The sequence below is a fragment of the Ammospiza nelsoni genome, chromosome 16, assembly GCF_027579445.1.
Source record: "Ammospiza nelsoni isolate bAmmNel1 chromosome 16, bAmmNel1.pri, whole genome shotgun sequence".
Lineage (NCBI taxonomy): Eukaryota > Metazoa > Chordata > Aves > Passeriformes > Passerellidae > Ammospiza > Ammospiza nelsoni.
The window spans coordinates 4,122,270-4,141,606 of NC_080648.1; the positions used below are offsets into that span (position 1 = coordinate 4,122,270).

At 50.2% G+C, this 19,337-nt stretch overlaps 2 protein-coding genes across 2 annotated transcripts in view; one reads left to right on the plus strand and one right to left on the minus strand.

The window, feature by feature from the left end:
* NRG2 (neuregulin 2) overlaps positions 1-7,656 on the plus strand; it is a 159,372-nt gene extending 151,716 nt beyond the window's left edge. The window contains exons 9-11 of the mRNA XM_059483533.1: positions 817-944; positions 3,839-4,063; positions 6,028-7,656. Of these exons, the coding sequence (XP_059339516.1) occupies positions 817-944; positions 3,839-4,063; positions 6,028-6,688 (1,014 nt within the window). The 3' untranslated portion in view covers positions 6,689-7,656. The remainder of the gene's footprint in view (positions 1-816; positions 945-3,838; positions 4,064-6,027) is intronic.
* Positions 7,657-12,303: 4,647 nt separating this feature from the next.
* Positions 12,304-19,337, minus strand: part of PSD2 (pleckstrin and Sec7 domain containing 2) — a 38,303-nt gene continuing 31,269 nt past the window's right edge. Inside the window, exons 12-15 of the mRNA XM_059483432.1 lie at positions 18,162-18,319; positions 16,713-16,857; positions 15,527-15,670; positions 12,304-14,000 (exon numbers count right to left, since the gene is read on the minus strand). Coding sequence (XP_059339415.1) covers positions 13,794-14,000; positions 15,527-15,670; positions 16,713-16,857; positions 18,162-18,319 — 654 coding nt within the window. The 3' untranslated portion in view covers positions 12,304-13,793. The remainder of the gene's footprint in view (positions 14,001-15,526; positions 15,671-16,712; positions 16,858-18,161; positions 18,320-19,337) is intronic.

Genomic DNA, 19,337 nt, shown 5'->3' on the forward strand with positions numbered 1-19,337 from the left:
TGCCACTGTCACACCAATGAGAACAGTCTAAGTCTCTCTAGGACAGGATCCAGAGGGCAGTTCAGCCACTTTCGTGACTTCAGTCGTGCAAGTTTCCCTTTAAACACCGTGAACTCAAGGGCCATCAATGGGCTGAAGTGCCTTACTGGACCAAGGCCTTGAAAGGGGTCAGGAAAAGGGAAGGGGGAGGCAGAGGGGAACAAGAAGTAGCTAGAAATAAATCCAATGAATCAGCTGCAAACTCTGTTCGGTCAGCCTTAGGATAATAAAATTTATCTAGGTTGGATCCCGACCATGAAGGAAGGGGAAAGGGAATTCTAAGAACCACAGCCCCTGGCCCCATAGTACTGACTCTCAGAGAGCTTAGTGCCCCTGTGAGAAACAGGGCTGGTTGTTAGATGAAGGAATATCTCAGCATGAATATTTGGATCACATCTGGAGCTCCTGTAGGACTCACATCTCTGACAGATTTCACATCGTTCTCTTTTTGCTGGTACTCGGTTGGGTGTAACCAGCTGTGGGCAGAGATGTGTCTCTGCTCAGTAGCTGCACATGGCACCACTTTCCTTTGGGGAATCCCTTGGCTCTCCAAACCCTTCTGCAATCCCTGTGCCACAGCCCTTTCCCAGTGTTTAAAGGGAAGGGGCAGAGAAAAGCCTCCACCCTCCTTGTCCCTTCCTGTGGGGTGCAGAGATTCTGGGTTCACTCAGTCCTCACTGACTTCACCAGAAATAATCAGGCCAGGTAATTTTTCTTTGGCAGCATTCAAAGACTAATGAATGGTGGCTGATCTGTGTGATTCTTGTTATTTTGCAGTATATTTCTAAGAATGTTTCTGCCACCGAGCACGTGATCCGAAGGGAAACAGAGACAACCTTCTCGGGAAGTCACTCCTGCTCCCCGTCCCATCACTGCTCCACAGCCACTCCAACCTCCAGCCAGAGGTGATGTATTCCATTTTCTATGGACCTTCTCCTGCTATTTGCTGTAGGATGCTGTGAGATTCTAAGATTTTCCTTTCACCTCCATTTCTGTTTTCACTTCATGTTTGGCTCTGTAGTGACATACAAGCCATGTCTACACTGCAGGACTCTGCAAGCACAGCTGGTTAGTAAGAAGTGTGGAAAAGTGTGTTCCTTGACCTGCAGAGAGGTGCCAGCAGGATCCTGCAGCACTGACATAGCTGGAAAACAGGAGCAAATGAGCCTGTGCTTCCATGCTTTGCACAAACCCAAACAGGAGGATGTGTATAGGAAAGGTTTTGCAGGTTGTGTCTGAAATACTTCATTAAGCACACACAGGGTTGTGTGTTTCATATTTAGAATTTATTTGCCTTGTGGGAGACAAACTACACAAAATATGACCAAATGTTTTGATTGCTTCCTCAGAGTCAAGGTCTGACTTGGAAGTCACAGGCTTTGACCAGAAAGAAAATGATCCTGTGCAATTTATCAGCCTCCACCTCAGGTGGTGGCTCCTCTTTCACTGGAAGTCATTCTGAAGCTTTTTGGAAAATTTGGTCTAGCAGGAAAGTACCAATAGTGCTTTGTGACAAAGGATGAGACATATTTTTTGGTTTTATTTCAAAATAACCACTGGGGGAAGAACCCCACAGCTTAGAACCCAAATCTTCTCAAGGTTTCTTAGAGCATTTAAATTGCAGACGGACCTCCCTATTTTTGTGATGTCCAAAAAGGTCTTTCTTTCAAATGCTCTAAAGGAACTCCTGTGCTGCTTTGAGTTTGGATGTTCCAGTTCCTCCTCTTAGACAGCTCTTGTGCTTCTTCCAGTAGGTGACAGGGGTTTTCCTTGGAGATTTCTTGCCCTTGATAGGTGACTGGTCATGTCCTTCATTAGCCTGGTGGGGTTGTCTCCATTCATCTGGGAACGCAGGAATTCTTTCAGCTGAAGCTCACAGATGGCTCCAGGCAGGTTTCCTTAGGGCCCAGGCATTCCTCAGGGTTGAACAAGTACTCTCAGTTACAGCAGGCAAGATCAACTTCAGATGCTGAACTTGGATTTTCAGGTGAATTCCTCCCCAGATTCCTCTGGCTATACATCCAGCAAGTAGAGAGGGAGCCAGGGATGACTTGATGAGCTGGGAATTATTCTTTTTTTCCAGGGAAATCCACTCCTCATGAGCCAGACAATATGTTCTCCAGGTTTTTTTGCATTCACACTCCTCAGCCCAGCCCTGGCTAGGTGTGTGCAAGCTCGAGCCAGGTGCACAGAGGCTCCTGTGCGGGCAGAGCTGCACTTTGCTGGCCTTCCATGCTCACTTGAAAGGCCTGGGCCATCCCTGGGCACCTCTGAAGACACAAAGATGTGTCTGGAGGGCAGCATTAGCTCATGACAGCTGTAGGGAGGAACCTACCTTGGGTAGCCTCTGGTGCTGGCTACCTGCCACCTCATTTCCCTGAGTCAAGTGCAGCAAGCAGGTGCTTCTTGAAGTCATGCCAGAGGCAAACTACTGGCATAATCAGGCTCCATTTTACTCCATCAGTGCCTCTAATGAGGACGCTGTTTGAAGTTATAAATGAGCATGTGCCTGCAGCCATCAATAATTAACAACTTCTTGGGAAACCTTAATGAGGGCTGCTCTTCTCTGTAAACCCCCACCCAAAATTCTCGACCCACGCAGCTCCATCTGCAGTTTGGGAGTTCAAGGAGGTTGCTCTCATGGATCATGTGTTTCTGCAATGGTGGGGGTCAGCATGGTGGCTGTGGCACTGGTGGGACCCCCGTGTTCAGGTGGCCCTGTGCATCCCCAGTGAGTCCTCATGGGATGTTCTCTTTGCACCCAGGCTGGGGCTGGTGGGGCTGCAGCTGCTCAGCACATCATGGTCTTTGTCTAGCACCTTGAAAGTGTTTTCCTGCCAAAATCTTTGCTAGACTTGCTCTGCTCATTTTGAGTGGCTTCTCCTGGCTCCTCTCTGGTAGCAATTCCAAAGGGGCTGTCACTTGGCAGTGCAGGTGGCACATTTGAAGGAACTTGGCTGACTTGCCTTGGCATAGCCAATGTGTTATTCCACACCCAGAACACTTTGCAAGCACGAAGCAGAATTGCCCTGGCCTCCCTCCAGAGGCTGTCCCATCCTGCTCTCAGGCATTTATTCTGTGGTGGGATAAATACCTGCTATTGCACTGGTTTACTTCCTTTGTCCTCTAATGGCATCTCCAAGAAGGAGCAAAGAATGGCAAATCAAAGGTAGGGTTGGGAATCTGGGCTTCCCTGGCCAGATGTGTCCTAATGAGAGAGAGAGAGAGAAGAGGGACTGTGGTGGTGTTTACATGGGTTCCAGGAAGAGGGAAGAGACAAGGATCTGACTCTGTTTTAGAAGGGAGATTTATTATTTTATGATATATATTATGTTATCTTCTTTATATATTATATTTGTATATTATAATAGATATCAATATATTTATATATTTCATTATAAATTATATTATTTTATTAGGTATATTATATTAAAATATACTAAAAGAATAGAAGAAAGGATTTCATCAGAGGGCTTGAAAGGAAAGGGATAGAAAGGAATGATAAAAGCTTGTGTCTCTCAGAGAGTCTGAGCCAGCTGACTGTGATTGGCTATTAATTAGAAATAACTACATTAGACTAATTACAGATGCACCTGTTGCATTCCACAGCAGCAGATAATTATTGTTTACATTTTGTTCTCGAAGCTTCTCAGCTTCTCAGGAGAAAAAATCCTAACAAAAGGATTTCTGTGACAGGGGACAGCAGTGCAGAGGTGCAGAACTGAGGCTGTGCCTGTGCCTTTGGGGAAGAGCTGGGTGGGGTTCCTTGCTCACTGTCCACATGGGCTTTGCTCCACAGACATGAAAGCCACACCTGGAGCTTGGAGCGAACCGAGAGCCTGACTTCGGATTCCCAGTCTGGGATAATGCTGTCCTCGGTGGGAACCAGCAAATGCAACAGCCCGGCGTGCGTGGAGGCGCGGGCGCGGCGCGGGGCCACCTTCTGCCTGGAGGAGCAGCGGCGGCCCACGACGCAGTACCGCGACTCCGTGGACTCCCTGCGCGACTCGCCCCACAGCGAGAGGTCAGAGCCCACTGCTTGTGCCACCACAGCCCAAAAATGTGTGCCTTTGCCAGCCCTAGAGTGGCGGTGCCACGGCAGAATTGGGGAGCTCCAGCTCTGGTCCTACCAGAGGATGCCAAATTACCCCAGAAGGGCATTCAGGTCAGGCAGCAGCCAGCTCTGCACCGTGTAGGTTTGGAGCACAGGGATGATGGGTGTGGAATATGCCTGGCTGCAGTCAGCAACTGTAGAGAAAAACTGGCAGGGAGAACACCCTGGGCAGCTTGGTGGGCTGCCAAGCAGGGTCTGGCCCTCAGGTGTTTGGGGAAAAGGTGTCTGTCCCCAGCACCGTCCTGGATGGCCAGGTGAGAGGGTGCTGCATGTGGGCACAGCCTTGGGACAGGACTTGGTAGGTCCCAGCCTTCAATGAGCACAACTACAGAGCTGAGACACCAGCAGCAGCAGTAGCAGTTGTCCTCTTCCCAGTCTGGTTCCTCATGGAGCAGAAGCACATCTCCACCCTTGTTCCAGCCCTTTGCAGGTGGCCACGAGTGACTCCTGGTGGCCACATGGCCCCTCTTGGGCAGTTGCCCTCCAAGGCAGTGGAACTTATCCATGGGGCAGAGGAGAAAGGCAGCATCTCCTGCTCTCATTCCTGTCCCTGGTCCATTCAGGCAGACCAACCCAGCTCCTATGGAGATCTCATACATCACAAAACACATGAGTAAAAAGGCCTGGGTGAGTGAGAGAGCCTGGGCTGGTCGAATTGGGCAGAGGTACCACTGGAAATCAAGAGGAAATCAGATCTTCTCCTTAGAAAGAGGTGGTGCTGAATAAAAGGCTAGAGAGAGGGGCTAGACCAGACCTGAGTGACCACACTGATGTTTTCACTAGATGAAAGTGGTAGATGGCTTTTAGAGACACAAGATTTTTGCTAAGTCAGAGAAAGCAATGCCCAGGGTTTCCCCATCTGTGGCCTGAGCAGGGAGAGGGAATTCCAGGGACCTTCCTCAGAGACAAGCCTGTCAGCTCCAGAGGGAACAGAAAGCAGCTGTCAGGCAGATAAGAGGCAGTGAGTGAAGCCATGACTCAGCCTGCTGGGAGATGTTGCAGGATTTGCAGCAATGCAGAGTGGGAATTGTGCACTGAGTCCCTCGGGAGAAGCAGTTTGGGGGCTGCTCAGCACATGCTGCCCAGTGAAGCCAGCAGCTCACCCTCCCCTGGCTCAGCAGTGCAAGGTCCCTCCAGCTGATTCCCCAGGAGAACTTCCACGAGCAGGTTCACTGGAGGCTGTTGTATTGCACTAAATTGTTCATTTAGTTGTTGTTTTGCACTGGGTTATTAGAGATTTGCACAGAGTAGTCTTTATATTGCACTGAATAGTTTATGTTATATCACATGGTTTGTTCTTCCCCCTCTCCTATCACACGGTTTCTCCCTCAGCCACCCTTGTCCCCAACACTCCCTGGGGGTCTCTACCCTGGTCAGTCCTTCCCCCTGCTCCTCCCCACTTGTATCCCATTGGTTTTGGTCCTCCTCTGCCCCCATTAACCCGGGTATAAAAGTCTCCTGCCCTGAGTACACAGCCTCTTGCCCACCTTGGAAATAAGCCATGTAGGTGCCCAGGTGGAGAAGAGCACTTCCAGCCTTTTCCTTAGGTCTGTGTAAGACTGTGTGGGCTGGGGTCCATAGCTAGCTGCAGTGGACCCCAACAGCCCACCCAGACACAGTTCTTACAGGTGGTACCCCAGGTGTTTGTCTCCCATGACGGTCAGAGATGGCACGCAGCAGCTGGTAATTCACATGCGTGGATTATGTTAGCTTTTGGGACTCCCACCTTCCTCTGACTTCTTCATCACATGCTGGTCTTACAGGAGGCCTCCTGGGTCCCTGGGCCGGGTGTTCAAAGTTAGCCCAGCAAAGGGTGGGCTCAGCTGGTGTTTTTTGGGTTGTTCAGTGTCCAAACAGAGGCGTTGCTTTTGCAGGTACGTGTCGGCCCTGACCACACCAGCACGCCTGTCGCCCGTTGACTTCCACTACTCGATGACCACGCAGGTGCCCACCTTCGAGATCACGTCCCCCAACTCGGCGCACGCCGTGTCCCTGCCGCCGGCGGCCCCCATCAGCTTCCGTGTGGAGGAGCAGCAGCCCCTCCTGCGGCGCTACCAGCTCCCCTTCCAGGACACGCAGAGGTACGACAGCTACTACCAAAGGAAGACCTACCTAAACGACAGCATGGGGAGCCTGCCCTCCAGCCCCTTTCGCATCACGGAGGACGACGAGTACGAGACGACGCAGGAGTACGTCACAGCGCTAGAGCAGCCAAAGAAAACAGCCAGCAGCAACAGGCGGTGGAAAAAATCCAAACTGAACGGGCACATCCCTCACAGAGCCAGAGCCGTCCGGGACTCCTTCTCCTTGAGCAGCGCCTCTTACAGCGAGTCTGACGAGGAGCTGGTGGCCGAGAGCACGCCGTTCCTAAGCACTCAGAACAATGAGGCGGCGCACGCGGAGTCGCCGCCGCTGCACCGGCCGGGCGACAGCCGGACTCACTACTCGTGCCGTGGGCACAGCGCGCACGGCGACGGCGGCCGCGGCAGCAGCCTGGCGCACGTGGCGCCCAAAGCGGACCCCGACTCTCTCTAGGCGCATGGGCAACCCACGTGGAGCAGGCCGAGGGCGAGACAAAACCACGCAAACCCGCAGAACGAGATAAAACAGAACACAAAAAAAAAAAAAAACCCACAAACGAAAAAATAAATATTTTTATTTTATATAAAAGAGGGAAAAAACAAAAAATATAACAAATAAAAATGTTTTATTTTCATTTTAGCAAAGTTGTCTTATAATAGCTAACGACAATGACTTTTTTATAGGGAATCTCTATTTATATGTAATGTCTTGATTTACAGCTTCCGAGAAAAAAAAAGTAAAAAAAAAAAAAAAAAGAAGAAGAAAAGAAAACAAACAATAAAGTTAAAAAAAAAGTGGGCCAATTTTTGACTACTTAAAAATAGAAAACAAAACTATCGTGGTGCCTTTTGCTGTATGCTAGTGCTGGGATTCATGCCGAGGATTCTGTTTCAGTAGCATTTTTAAGGTCATAGATTTTTGTTTGGGAGACAACCTGTCACAAGGGCGCTCTTCTGTTGGAAGAAAACAGCCTTGCCACTTTGCCCCGTACCCTGCTATTAATGATCTTATTCTTTGAAGTATTGTTTAAACACACATTAAGGACATGAGTGGGAGCATTTCCATTATCATGTCTAACGAGGATCTGTCTTGCCCTGTAAACTACTTGTATTTTCGCTTAAATCAGGAGAAAAAGAAACCCAACAGCACTGTGCTGAAATGCAGAAATAACGTTTCTTTTGCCACACAGATAGGAAGAGAAAACGAAATCGCGCAGCAGCAGCAGCCCTTACAATATAGCTCTCAACCTTTGGCCATCTCACTGGTGGGTCTGGAGTGGGGTTGGCACAGGTTTGTGGTGCAGCCAGGCAGACAGCCCTGTGCCCAGGGTGGATCACACCTGTCAGGTCCCCTTGAATGCGGGTGGCTGAGCCAGCCCCGTTCAGCCGCGGTGCCCGTGGCTGCCCCGGCGCCGTGCTGGCCGCGGTGTCCCTCGGCTGAGCGATGCAGCCATGGCTGGAGCTGTGGTGTCCTGGGCGACACCTTGGCCGGGGTGCTGGGGACACCCACAGGGTGGTCCTGTGGCACAGACGGCCGCGTGTCACCCTGGACACGGCGCCAGGCCATGTGCCCGGGGTCAGCAGCACCCCGAGCGCTCTGGGCTCCGCTGCCATGGCCGGGCCGGGCCCTGCTGAGCGGATCCTCCCTCCGGCCGTGCCACGTGTGCTGTAAGGACAGTGGTGCTGTCACCTCCCGCCATTGGTGACGGACGGCGCGTCCCCACACCCGGAGCAGCTCTGGCCACCACCGGCTCTGTGGCGCAAAGAGACAGTCCTGCGTGTCCAGGCGGCACAGCACCCCCGGGGAAGTGCCCCCCTCTCCTCAGTTCTCTGCAGCAAACCTGTTTACATTGTAGCCTGACTTTTTTCTTTTTATATTTTTACTTCTGCATGTCCTTTGCATTTCAGATACTGTAGATTGGATGCATGGTGAAGCTGTGACTGAGAAGATAATACAACAATTGACAGTGTATTATTTCATTTAACTTTTAGCAATAAAGTAACTAAACCCTCTATTCCTCACCCGTGATGGGGTCAGATAGAAAACTCTGCTAATTTGTCATAAGATGATTGTCAAAGTTTGCTCTGGATTGTCTGAATGTCAGAACTCTTGACTGTTTAACACTTGAACATTTTTTATATTATAAATAAAATAAGAAACAACAAGCTGTGGGCTGCATTCATCTCAGGCCCTTTGGGGGGCAAACAGGGAGCTGTGACAGGCACCATACACAGAATCACACACTGGTTGAGGCTGGAAGAGACTTCTTCCACATTTCCTGCTTCACCAGGTCCTCCAGAGTCAGCTGCCCAGGCCTGTGTCCAGTCAGGGTTTGAGTATCTTCAGGGATGGCAGTACCACAACTTCTTTGGGTAACCTCTGCCCGTGTTTGGTCCCTCTCAAAGCAAAAATTTGTCTTTTTGTATTGAAACTGGCATTTCTTATCTCAAACTTTGCATACAGATTCATACTGTGTAGGCCTTCTGTCAAACTCTGAAAACTTTCCATAAATCCATTTCCCACACAAACTGGTTTTACTAATTTTTAATTTGGGACCTTTGCCTCATTTAGTCTTTTAGGCCCGTTGCCTCATGTCCTGAGCACTCTGAGAAGAGTGCAGCTCCCTCTTTTTCATTGCCCTCCATTGGGTATTTATACACACGGATAAGCCCCCCGAGCCTTCTCCTCTCCAGGCTGCACAGTTCCAGCTCCCTCATCCTCATCCTCATCCTCATCCTCATCCTCATCCTCATCCTCATCCTCTCATCTCATATGAGAGATGCTCTGGTTCAGTAAAAATCCTTATGCCCAAAAAGACCCATAGGTGGGTGTTTTTCTGCCTGGAATGGACATTTCACCTTCCTGCAGGGCTCAGGAGTGGAGGCTCACTGAGGTGAGTGACTGCTACCCACACACCTCTGGGGGTGCCATTCCTCCTTCAGCTGCAGATCAGGAGATGCCCCTTCCCTTGAACCATGGAAGTTTCCAGATGCGCCAAGAGAGGTCAGGATGCTTGGCACCTATTTAGTGACTTGAGTGGAGTGGGGATGTATTGGGTCCAACCCTGGCAGTGCCATGCTGCCATGCAGCACTGAGCCACCCACAGAACAGGGCCCTGGTTCAGCTCCTCCACGGGAAACCTGTGTCTCTGGCTGTCCCATGTAGGGACACACTGACAGTGTGGTGTGGTCACAGGAGCACAGCCCCTGAGGTGGCACACATGGCTCCACCCAGCTCAGAACTCACTCCCCTGTTCCTGCTCAGTGGCATGAACAGGTATCCAACAGCCCCAGCTGAACTCAACAGGAGAGGGGTCTGTTACAGTGAGTTGACCCTATTGAAATGGATAGATTGGAACCAACTAATCTGGTGGGAACTTGATGATTTTTAGTGTCCCTTCCAACCCAAATCACTCTATGATTCTGTGAGTGCCCAGAGCTGTGAGAGAACCGCCCAGCCCTCACAGTGCTGCCCATCTTGGAGGCCAGGCTAAGCACACCCACAGCCTGGGCTTCTCCTGCTCCAAACCTCACCAGGATGCCCATTGCCCTGGAGCTGACCCAGCTGTGTCACAGGCCACCCCAAACATGCACTGCATGTCCTGTGGGGCTTCCAGACAGACCAGAGGGCTCAGCACTCCACCCTGAATGGAGGCATCTTAGCACTGGTTTCACAGAAGGTTAAAGGCTGAAGGACCCTGCCCTCCTGCCCATGCCACCCAACAGCAATGTGCAAAGGAGGTGTTAGACCTGAGATGGAGGTGGTGGGGTCAGGTCCTGATTTGGGTGACATTTGCCTTTGGACACATCGTGCCCCACTTCTGTGCAGCCCCAAGCCTTGCAGCAGTGCAGAATGAAGGCAGCAGTGCAGCTCTCCACTCTCCTGTTCCTCTTGGGACATGCCCCAGCTCCCCATTCCCTTTGGTCCATCTCAGCTCCTCCAGTGGCTCCCAGAGCAAGGTGAGATGGACAGGAATGGGCAGAGAACACCCAACCCCTTGGAAGGAACACGTGTGAATGGTCACTAAGGCTGATCCCTGGGGAAACCAGACACATGGAAGAGAGAGATTAGGTGCCTTTGTCTTCCCAAAGCAGCCCCATGTCTCTGCCTGGCTGTCCTCAGGATCTGTGAGCACCACTCATGGAGAAGCCCCCCCAAGGCTGGCACAGCAGCATCTGCACTATAAGCAGGTACAGCTCTTAGGTCTCCATGCAGAACAACCACGGGGCCACACCTCAGGGCGATGCCTTGGAGGAACAGATCATCTCAATGCAGCTGATCCCCACCAGGAATCTCTCTGGGTGCCTTGAGGGAGAGAGGAGCTGTGAGTTTGCCCTGCACAGGGGGACATTTCCCTGCTCCATGGTTTGCAGGGATCTGTGATATTTTGCATCTACTGAGACACCATTAGCTCTGAGCCACGGCAGCCTCAGGATTCTTTGTGGTGATTTTTTTGTTAAACGTGCCCCTTGATTCCCATAATTGTGTTCTATATTTAGAGGCAGTTACGCTACTTCAATTTTCTCTCCAATTGCCTCTGAAGGGAGCCTGCATCTCTCTCTTTTTTCCCTGGCTGGTTTATTTTTAGACTCCTCATTTCCAGCCGTGCGTGCTCCTAGGGCTTTGCCGTAAATATTTTACAGCAATTTTCACAGGTGGGGGAGCCACCAGAGCCTCCTGACAGCTCTCCTCTGCGTGCATGACGCCTTTAGTGCCCTTCCCAGAGGGCAGGGAGTTGCTTTTCTGACACAGATGAGTGGAACAAGCAGTGCTGGATGCTTGTTTTGGGGTCACAAAGTCTCCCCCACAACAAAGTCCCTCTAAACTACAAGTGGTTGTGTCCAGGACAAGTGGCCTGGCAGGGAGGTCAGGCTGAGCCACCACTGCCAAGTGAGGTTGTGTGAGACCCAAAGCAGTCGTGGAGCCTGCTGGAGGGGCTGGCACAGCCTGGGGATGTGCAGAAAGAGCATCTGAGTAACTTCATGATGTGGCTGCTTAATTCCTCTGAGATGCTGCTCTTCTCTCTTAGTGGTGGGTGCCTGAGTCCTTGACCTCCAGGGAGGGAGAAAAGAGATGAAAAAAATCCATTTTCTTCCAAGTCACAAGCTGAGGCTGTGGATTGCACAAACAAGGCATTTTTGGCTCTGCCCTCATGTAGGTAAGATGCTCTCAACACATTTTCATGTACCTGTGATCCACCTGCATCAGGATTTGTGCATGAGGCAAACTGCAGGTACTCAGAAAGTTTAATACTCTGAGCTGTCTCACCAAGTGTTGTCTGCCATCAGCTGCCACCCTTCCCACATCCATTGGGTGCTCAGTCTCACAGCCCTGAGTCTCTTTCCTGCTGCCCAGAGCAGACTTTGCAGATCTTGCTTTTCTCTGCAAGTTACTCCCAGCTGAGGATGGCAGACTGGCACCTTCACCAGGGGGCTAAGCTGCTCTTGGTGGCAGCTCAAAGCTCAAACACACTGGAGATGTCACTGCCACTGGAAGGGATGCTCAGAAAGGGAAGACTGAAATATAAAATATTACCTGGGATTTTGGAGACAAGGAGTTGGGCCCAGCTTTCCCCTGGACTTGCACTGTGAGAGTCTCAGCACCAGACACTTCATGTGAGTAGGAGCATCTTGGGGGTCTTTGGTGCAGAAAGTCTGTACAATACCTGGCACAAAAGCAAGGATGCCGTGGAGGAACAGCCACAGACTCCTCTGGCAACCTTGTGAGAACATCTCCAGCAGCAATGCAGGGCTTGGTACCTTTTTGCTCCCATAAACCTCTAGGCTGTGTGTGGACAGACACACCTGGATGCACCAGGAGGAGGGAAGAGTTCCTTGAATGTGCTCCCAAAGCAGCCCATCTATCCACACCTGCTCCAGAACCATCCCAGAGGATGGGTGGGCTGGTACCCACCTGTGGAAGGGAATCCATGTTTTCTGGTGCTGTCTGTCAGTAGGATCCTGGCTTTTCTGCATCAGGTGCTGGTGCATATCTGAATCAGCCTGGCCTTCTGGTGCTGTGAAATCTGGGATCAATCCAGCACATGGTGGAACGATGCTTCAGACCAATTCTCTTTACCAACAGATTCAGTTTTATTGTTATTCTTTTTTTACATGATTCTTAGTGCATCATTTCAAATAAACTATCAAACTGTACAAAGAAACAGAGATAAAAGAAGAGGCGATAAAGTTGAGAAGAGGTTTTTAGTGTCATGAACCATCATGGAAAACAGTAGTCCATAGGCTCTCAAACATTGAAGGTCCAAATAAATCTTGTTTTGTTTGTTTAAAAAATGCTGCAAAATATAAACAATAAATGACTGTAATTAGCAGCTACAAGATCCTTCAAAACTGGAACTTGATTACTGTGAACGCACCTAGGGGAAAGAAAAGCAATCTGAGATAAAGGATCAAACGAAACATGAAATAAATAAAGTGTGGGAGGACAGTCGTGGCATTGAAATGCAGAGGAATCACTTCAGCACAACAGTAAATCATTGGACCACAGACAGCAGAAAGGAACAGAAACACAATTCCCACTTAAAAGAGTACAGCATGTGCATTGCAGGATGGAGGAATACAGCAAGGATGGGCAGGGGGATCACTCCTGCACACAAAGCTTCCACTGGAGCTTGCACACAGCTCCAGGTGCGCCTCGAACCCAGAGTGGTGGATCCCCCGGCAGCCAAACTGGCAGCCACTGGGGCAGTTTGTCTGAATAAGCAGGAATGAGAGAGCGATGTTGCACAGCAAAGCCAGGTGGGATTTCCATTCGAGTAAAAAAAGGAGAAAAAAGAAACAAAAAAGATACACAGCTATTCCATTTCTTTAGAACATCCTGGTGGGCTGGTCAGACCCTCCACGTCCCTAGTGTTTTCCCCAGTCAGCTTGCCTTCACTTGCACACTGAGGTTAAAAACCCAGGTTAAAGTTTCCTTATATATATATATTTATTTATATATATTCATATGTATATATATATATATATAAAAAAAGGGTAAGGTGACAGAGGACCCTTCAGGCTTCTCCTGCCATGGGCAGGTGACATTCCTATGTGGCCGTGCTGAAGTTGACCAGCTCACAACACCTGTCCTGTCACGCCGTGCTCCTCGTGGGGCAGGGACGTGCCCCTGCCACCCTGTGCCCTTCTCTGGGAGCGCTGGTGGTGCCACAGACGTCGTCTCAGCTCAGTTTCCTGCACTGCCAGGGACCACGAATCGCTGGGGATCCAGGGAGGGAAGGAGAGAGACAGGGCTGGTGGAGGAAAGAGCCACCCAGCCCTTGAAGAACCAGCATATCCCTTTGTTGTGCAGGCTGCAGCAGGAGGGAAAGAAAAGCCACTGGTGCAGTTGGGAATGAAGAAGAGATGATGCTGAAATGCCAGAGCATTGTCAGAGAGTGTCAACTAAAGCTTCTTTGATTTCCTTCACTAGAGCAATCCCCATGTCAGACATGTCTACAGTTTTGCTCATATAATTTCCTAAGTAAAATTGTGCTCATCAATCTAAGTCCAGGAGCGCAGAGCATGGCCGGTTCACCCCCCCGTGCACATGTTCCTGGTTAAGTGTTCTGCTCTAAAATGTCCTTTTCTGCCTTACAGCTGATGGACATGTGCCCCTGGCTCAGGGAAGGGCTGGAGTGCGTTTTCCGCAGAGCGAGGTCGTCGGCTTCCACCTTGAAGAAACTGGTCTCGATCCTCTCCAGATCATCTGTCCCCACCTTTATCTTCATGCACAGCAGGTTGATGTACGTCTCATAGCGGCTCTTCTGCAGGGAAAGAGGGAACAGAGAGCCTGGGAACAGGGACAGGCCATGGTGTGTGTGGCACACAGGAACAATTCCATCGGCTACTGCACGAAAATCCATCCCATACCATCACTGATCACACCCCACAGATTCAACCCCAGCACAATGCCTGACTGTTTGAAGGTCTGAGGAGAAAGGTGGGTCTGGGTCTGTGTAGGACTCTCCAGTTGCTTTTAGAGGTCTTGGCTGCCACTGTGCTTGTATAAGGAGGATACTGAGGGCAAAATGAGATCAACAGACCTGCTGCTTCCTGATTTAGGAACTCGCCTTGATTGGTTAAAATATTGCTGCTTGTCATTGTTTCCATCCAGTGGTTCAGTTACTGCTGCTGAGTTGTGCTCCCAGTGCTCCTTACAGAGCACAGGATAAAGGGAGGCATCCTCTCTGCCTGGATCCTCTGTTCCAATGCTAGATGGAATCTTTTTGAGGGCTTGTGTAATACCCATCCTTTCTCTGAACATCTCAGAGGCAGCCTGTGCTGGCTTCTTTGTCAGCACAAAGAAACAAGCATTTCTGGAGCACATCTCATAAGACAGGTGAGATGAATTATGCCCTGGAAGTGCCAGCTTCTCCTTGAAGACTGAAAAGGCAGTCCAGAGAAAAGCTCAGATAGAGACTTCTCTGCAGGCATCCAAAACCAGAGGCTGGAAAAAGGCAGGCAGTAGCAACTGTTTGGAAAGTGGTACAAAGACAAGGGAACCAGCAGCTGGGAGCTGTGGCTTTGGAGAATCAGGCTGGGTGTTACACAAAAGGATTGTGCAGCCCTGGCATGAGGGAGGTGGGATATTTCCATCCTTAGTGATCTTTGGGGCTTGGCCACTAAATGCACACTCAGCGTGGGCTAAGACTAGGAATAATCCAAGTTTCTGCTGGAAGCAAGACTAGAGGCCTCCAGCAGTCCCTTCCCACTGACACCTATGTGGCAGGAACACACCTTCTGCTCAACTCTCACTGGAACAAAATACCCCATTCCTCCCAGAATTAAAAGCTTCTTAGACTTCACAGGGAGCTAAAACTTATGTACATGTATCCTCAAAGGGTCTGTAATCAGCTGTAACACTGGGTTTGGCTTTATTTACAAAAATGGTTGCAGCAAAAACAGGATTAATTCTCCCAGGGATTCCCTTTGCTTTTTATTGATGTTGCTGAAAAAGACTGAGTCACACTGAGAACTGAACCACTCTCATACTTGGGACCTGAGGAAATGTCAAAATTTGGCACAGTAAAGGAAGACTTTCTTTCTTTTGTCAGTTTTCCCCTCCTCTGGTGTGAAATCACAGAGGGAAAGAAATGGCTTTTATTTCTTTTTCAGCCTCGGTGCAAAACAGTGAGGCTTGTTGCTACTCCAAGACCCCCATCCAGTTGGGAGCCCTTGTCTTTCTCCTTGCACACTCTCCCAGACTCACAGCACCCACTCTAGAGTTCTGCTCTCCTCAATCAATCAGCCAAGGTACCATTTATCACAGAAAAGATGAAAGTTCCTTTACCTCAAATATTAGGTAATGTTCTTTGAGTCTGTATTCCTCAGCCTCTTTTGACTTGAGGCTCTTCTCTACAGGATGTAATTTATGCTCTGCTAATTCGTCTGCAATCTGCTTCATTTTATTTTCATGAGACCTCAGCTGTTCCTCCTGCCGAGAGAAGCGTGTCAGGTATGAGAACGTGGAGTGCAGCACCCGAGTGCTCCTCCTGCCTGTGGCTGGGGAAATCTCTCTGCAAGGCCCTGAGCTCAGCCCCTGTGCTGGAGCCAAACGTGTGCTGTGCACTTGCAAATCCATCTGATAAGGAGCAGCTCAAACACAGGTATTGGAGTGAGAGCAAAGCTCAGGTATCTCAGGTGCCAAGAGTGGATTTCTTTGGCACTGAGGCATCTTTGGCATCATAAGCACAGAATGCTCCTGTAATGTGCATCCTGTACCAGCCAGGCAGCAGCAGTGCTGTCCCAGGAGCTGCTCATCCTGCTCTTTTCAGAGATAGAGGAACCCTCCCCATCTGACAAAGTACCATCCACCCTCTGACCAAGGTGACCATCTGGCCACATCTGTCTCAGCAGACAGCAGCTGGGTCTCTGCCCTGACATTAAAGGCTGTCCCCCCTTTGCTGGGGGCCAGTGGCAGTGTGTCCCCACTTTTTGGAAGTGCTAAGGCATGTTGGGCCTTCCCTGGAAAGAGAAACCAAAGCCACTCTTTGGATGGCAGCTGCTCTTGGTTAGCTGAGCCTGGTGCACTGTGCCCCCTTGTTTCCAAAGCTTTCCCTACTGGCTGGAACTCAGACATCCCTTTTCTCTGTGGGTTTTGAGCTCCAAAAGCAAGAGGGTGCCATGATACAAACCAAACCTGTTGGGCTCTGCAGCATCAGCTCTGGAGCTGTTCTGCTGTTTCCATTCCAGCAACAGGAAGGTGCTGGGATGTGATGGGCAAAAACCAAGAAACAAGCCAGAACCAACAGGCAGGTGTGTGCACAGGGCTGTTTATAGCCATTGCAAAAGAAGCACTGGCCACAGGTCAGGATTTTCCACATCTATCCAAGCTGCCCACCCCACTCTCCTGTTCCTGCACTGAGCACCTGAGTGTGTCCATCAGGAACAGGGGGAGCTGCAGATGGGCTCACCCTGAGCTGAAGGGCTTGCTGAGCACTGGGCACCCCTCCAGCACTCCTTCCCTCACACATTACCTGGCACAGCTTGGTCATGGATGAAGGCAGGAGCGGGCGGCAGAACTTCTTCATGGAGCAGATTGCAGCTGGGAAGGCTGGAGCAGAGAAAATGGCAGCAACAAGGTTGATCCTCAGGATCCAGGAGAGCATTTCTTCCTTGCTTCTGTTATGGAGGAGGGGAGAAGAGAAGGGAGTCTGTAAATGCTCTAGAACCAGGACCAGACAACAGCTGACAACAGCCCTGGAGCCAGCCACGCTCAGGAAGGACATGGGTTTGATGTCACCCTGCTTTGATGTCACCTCTGTGCCAGGTTATGAACAGAGGGAAGCACTGTCTGACTGGCTCCTCTACAGTGCCCTGATGATCTCAGGGCTGCTCTCTGCCTCTCGAAGCCAGGACAGTCCTGCCCTCCTCATCAGCTCTGGCTGCATTCCTGAGGAGCTGTGGAGAGGCCAGAGCCAAGGATGTCCTGCTCTTAGGAGGGTGAGAACCACAGAGCAGAGGTTCCACAGAGCAGGATGTCATTTCTGTCATTTATGAGACACTGCCCAGGGTCTCCAGTGCTTCCTTCATCAAATCTGTCCAGACACTGCTCCCCCAAGCCTTCAAGTGGGTGTTTGCTGCACAAATTAGTACCCAGCCCTACAGACAATGTTACCTTGCTCAGCAGAAGACATGAAAACCGTGACACAGAAGATGACTTCATCACACTTCACACTTAGTATCACCAAAACATTCCTCAGCAATGGACTCAGGTAAAACATCTGCCCTGGCTGGGGAGCCTGCTTTAAGGAGCTTTAGACAGTTTCCCCATCAGAAGCTGACAAGGGGAACCATCACCTGCACCACACAGATGTTCTCCCTTCCAGAATACACCAACAGGAGTTAGCAAGAGGAGCCCTCTCACTCAGCCCTGCACATCCCAGCCTGTCACCCTGGTCTTTTGAGTTCTAGAAGAAGCTTTCTGATGTTACATTCTTGTAACAAACTTTCTCACACGTTTTTCTGTAAATACTTATTGTTTTGCATTCTTTCTGGAGGAGAAGAAATGTGATGAACTGTTGGTTTGTCCAGTGTGGACAATGACAGTGTGGACAGTGGAGAGGTGGCACTGCCACACTCCAATCCACTGTCACTTTTGGAAATCTATAAATGTTGGACTGAGAATTAAACTTCCCTCTTTTTCACCTTGAAGAATCCAGAGTCCGCGTCTTTCTATTTCATGTCCTAGAGTGACACCAGCCCATCCTGCTCAGCCTGCCTTGGTGACAGCTGGGAAGAACCTCAAGGACTGGCACAAAGCCACCAAGAAACTGTCACCCATGAGCCAATCCTTTGCACAGCCCTGCAGAAATGACCCTCAGCCCCTTCCTCCCCCAGATGTGCCCCCTAAGGCGTGTGCTGGTCTGGCAGGGGCTGGAGGTCAGGCTGCCCCCCCAGGCACTGCAGGGAGGGCTGGCACTCACGGGGCCTGGAAGAGGAAGACTCTCCAGTCCGCTGTCTTCAGCTTGAGCACGTTGGACTTCTTGCTGTAGTCGGAGGCTTTTGTGGCTAAGGCGTGGTGCACACGGATGGCGTTCTTCAGATCCACTTCAGAGAGGTCTTTGTCAGGTTTATATTCATCCTGTGGAGAGGAACGTTAATTGGATAATGACAACACTAACATTTGTGGGATGCTTTAATGAACCTGCCTTTCTCCCCGTGCTATAATCACAGAGTGCCGAGACCAGGAAAAGCACTGCTTTGTACAGTAAATGCTAGGAGCTGATAATGATAATAATTAACATCTGGCAACTGCTTCCATCATTAAGTTCACTGGGAAGATGTAAAGAAGGAGATGAAAGTTTTAAAGATAATTATCAATAGTTATTTCTAACACAGCACATGCCTGAGGCTTTGTGGAGAGGCACAAAGCAGGGCCAGGTTTCTGCAGAGCTTCCCCCACAGTGCAGGGCTCAAACCAGGATGCAAATCCCAATCAGCAGAGGACATCAACGAGCACCTGCCCTGGTTCTGCATCTTCATAGACTCAGAGAATGGTGTGGGATGGAAAGGACCTCAAAGCTCATCCCATTCCAACCCCATGCCATGGCAGGGACATCTTACCCTATCCCAGGCTGCTTCAAGCCCTGTCCAACCTGGCCTTGGGCACTTCCAGGGATCCAGAGGCAGCCACAACTTCTCTGGGAAACCTGTGCCACAGACTCAATACTCTCACAGGGAAGAATTTTTTCCTCATATCTACCTAAATTTCACCTCTTTCAGTTTAAACCCTTTGCTCCTTGTCCTGTCACTACAGCTATGTATGGAGGAAGCCCTGGAACAGCAGCATCCCTGCAGCCAGGGCACCTCTGTACAGGTGAGGGGCCTGATGGGCAGTTGCCAGACTGAGAGTGGCCCCCCTGAACCAGCTTTGGTCTCCCTTTAGTACATGTGCTCCTTTGGCATGGTCTCCCCTGTAATTCCTTAGCCTGGCACTTGCAAACTGCAGCAGCATTCCCTGTGTTCCTGCTTTACTTTCCCCACTTCACACAAGTAGGGAATGTAGCAGTAACTGTATGTGTTTATGTTTTATAAAAAGGTAGAAAATACCAAACATGGGACTCTGAAATGATGATCTTGGCACAGCACTTTTTAGGAAA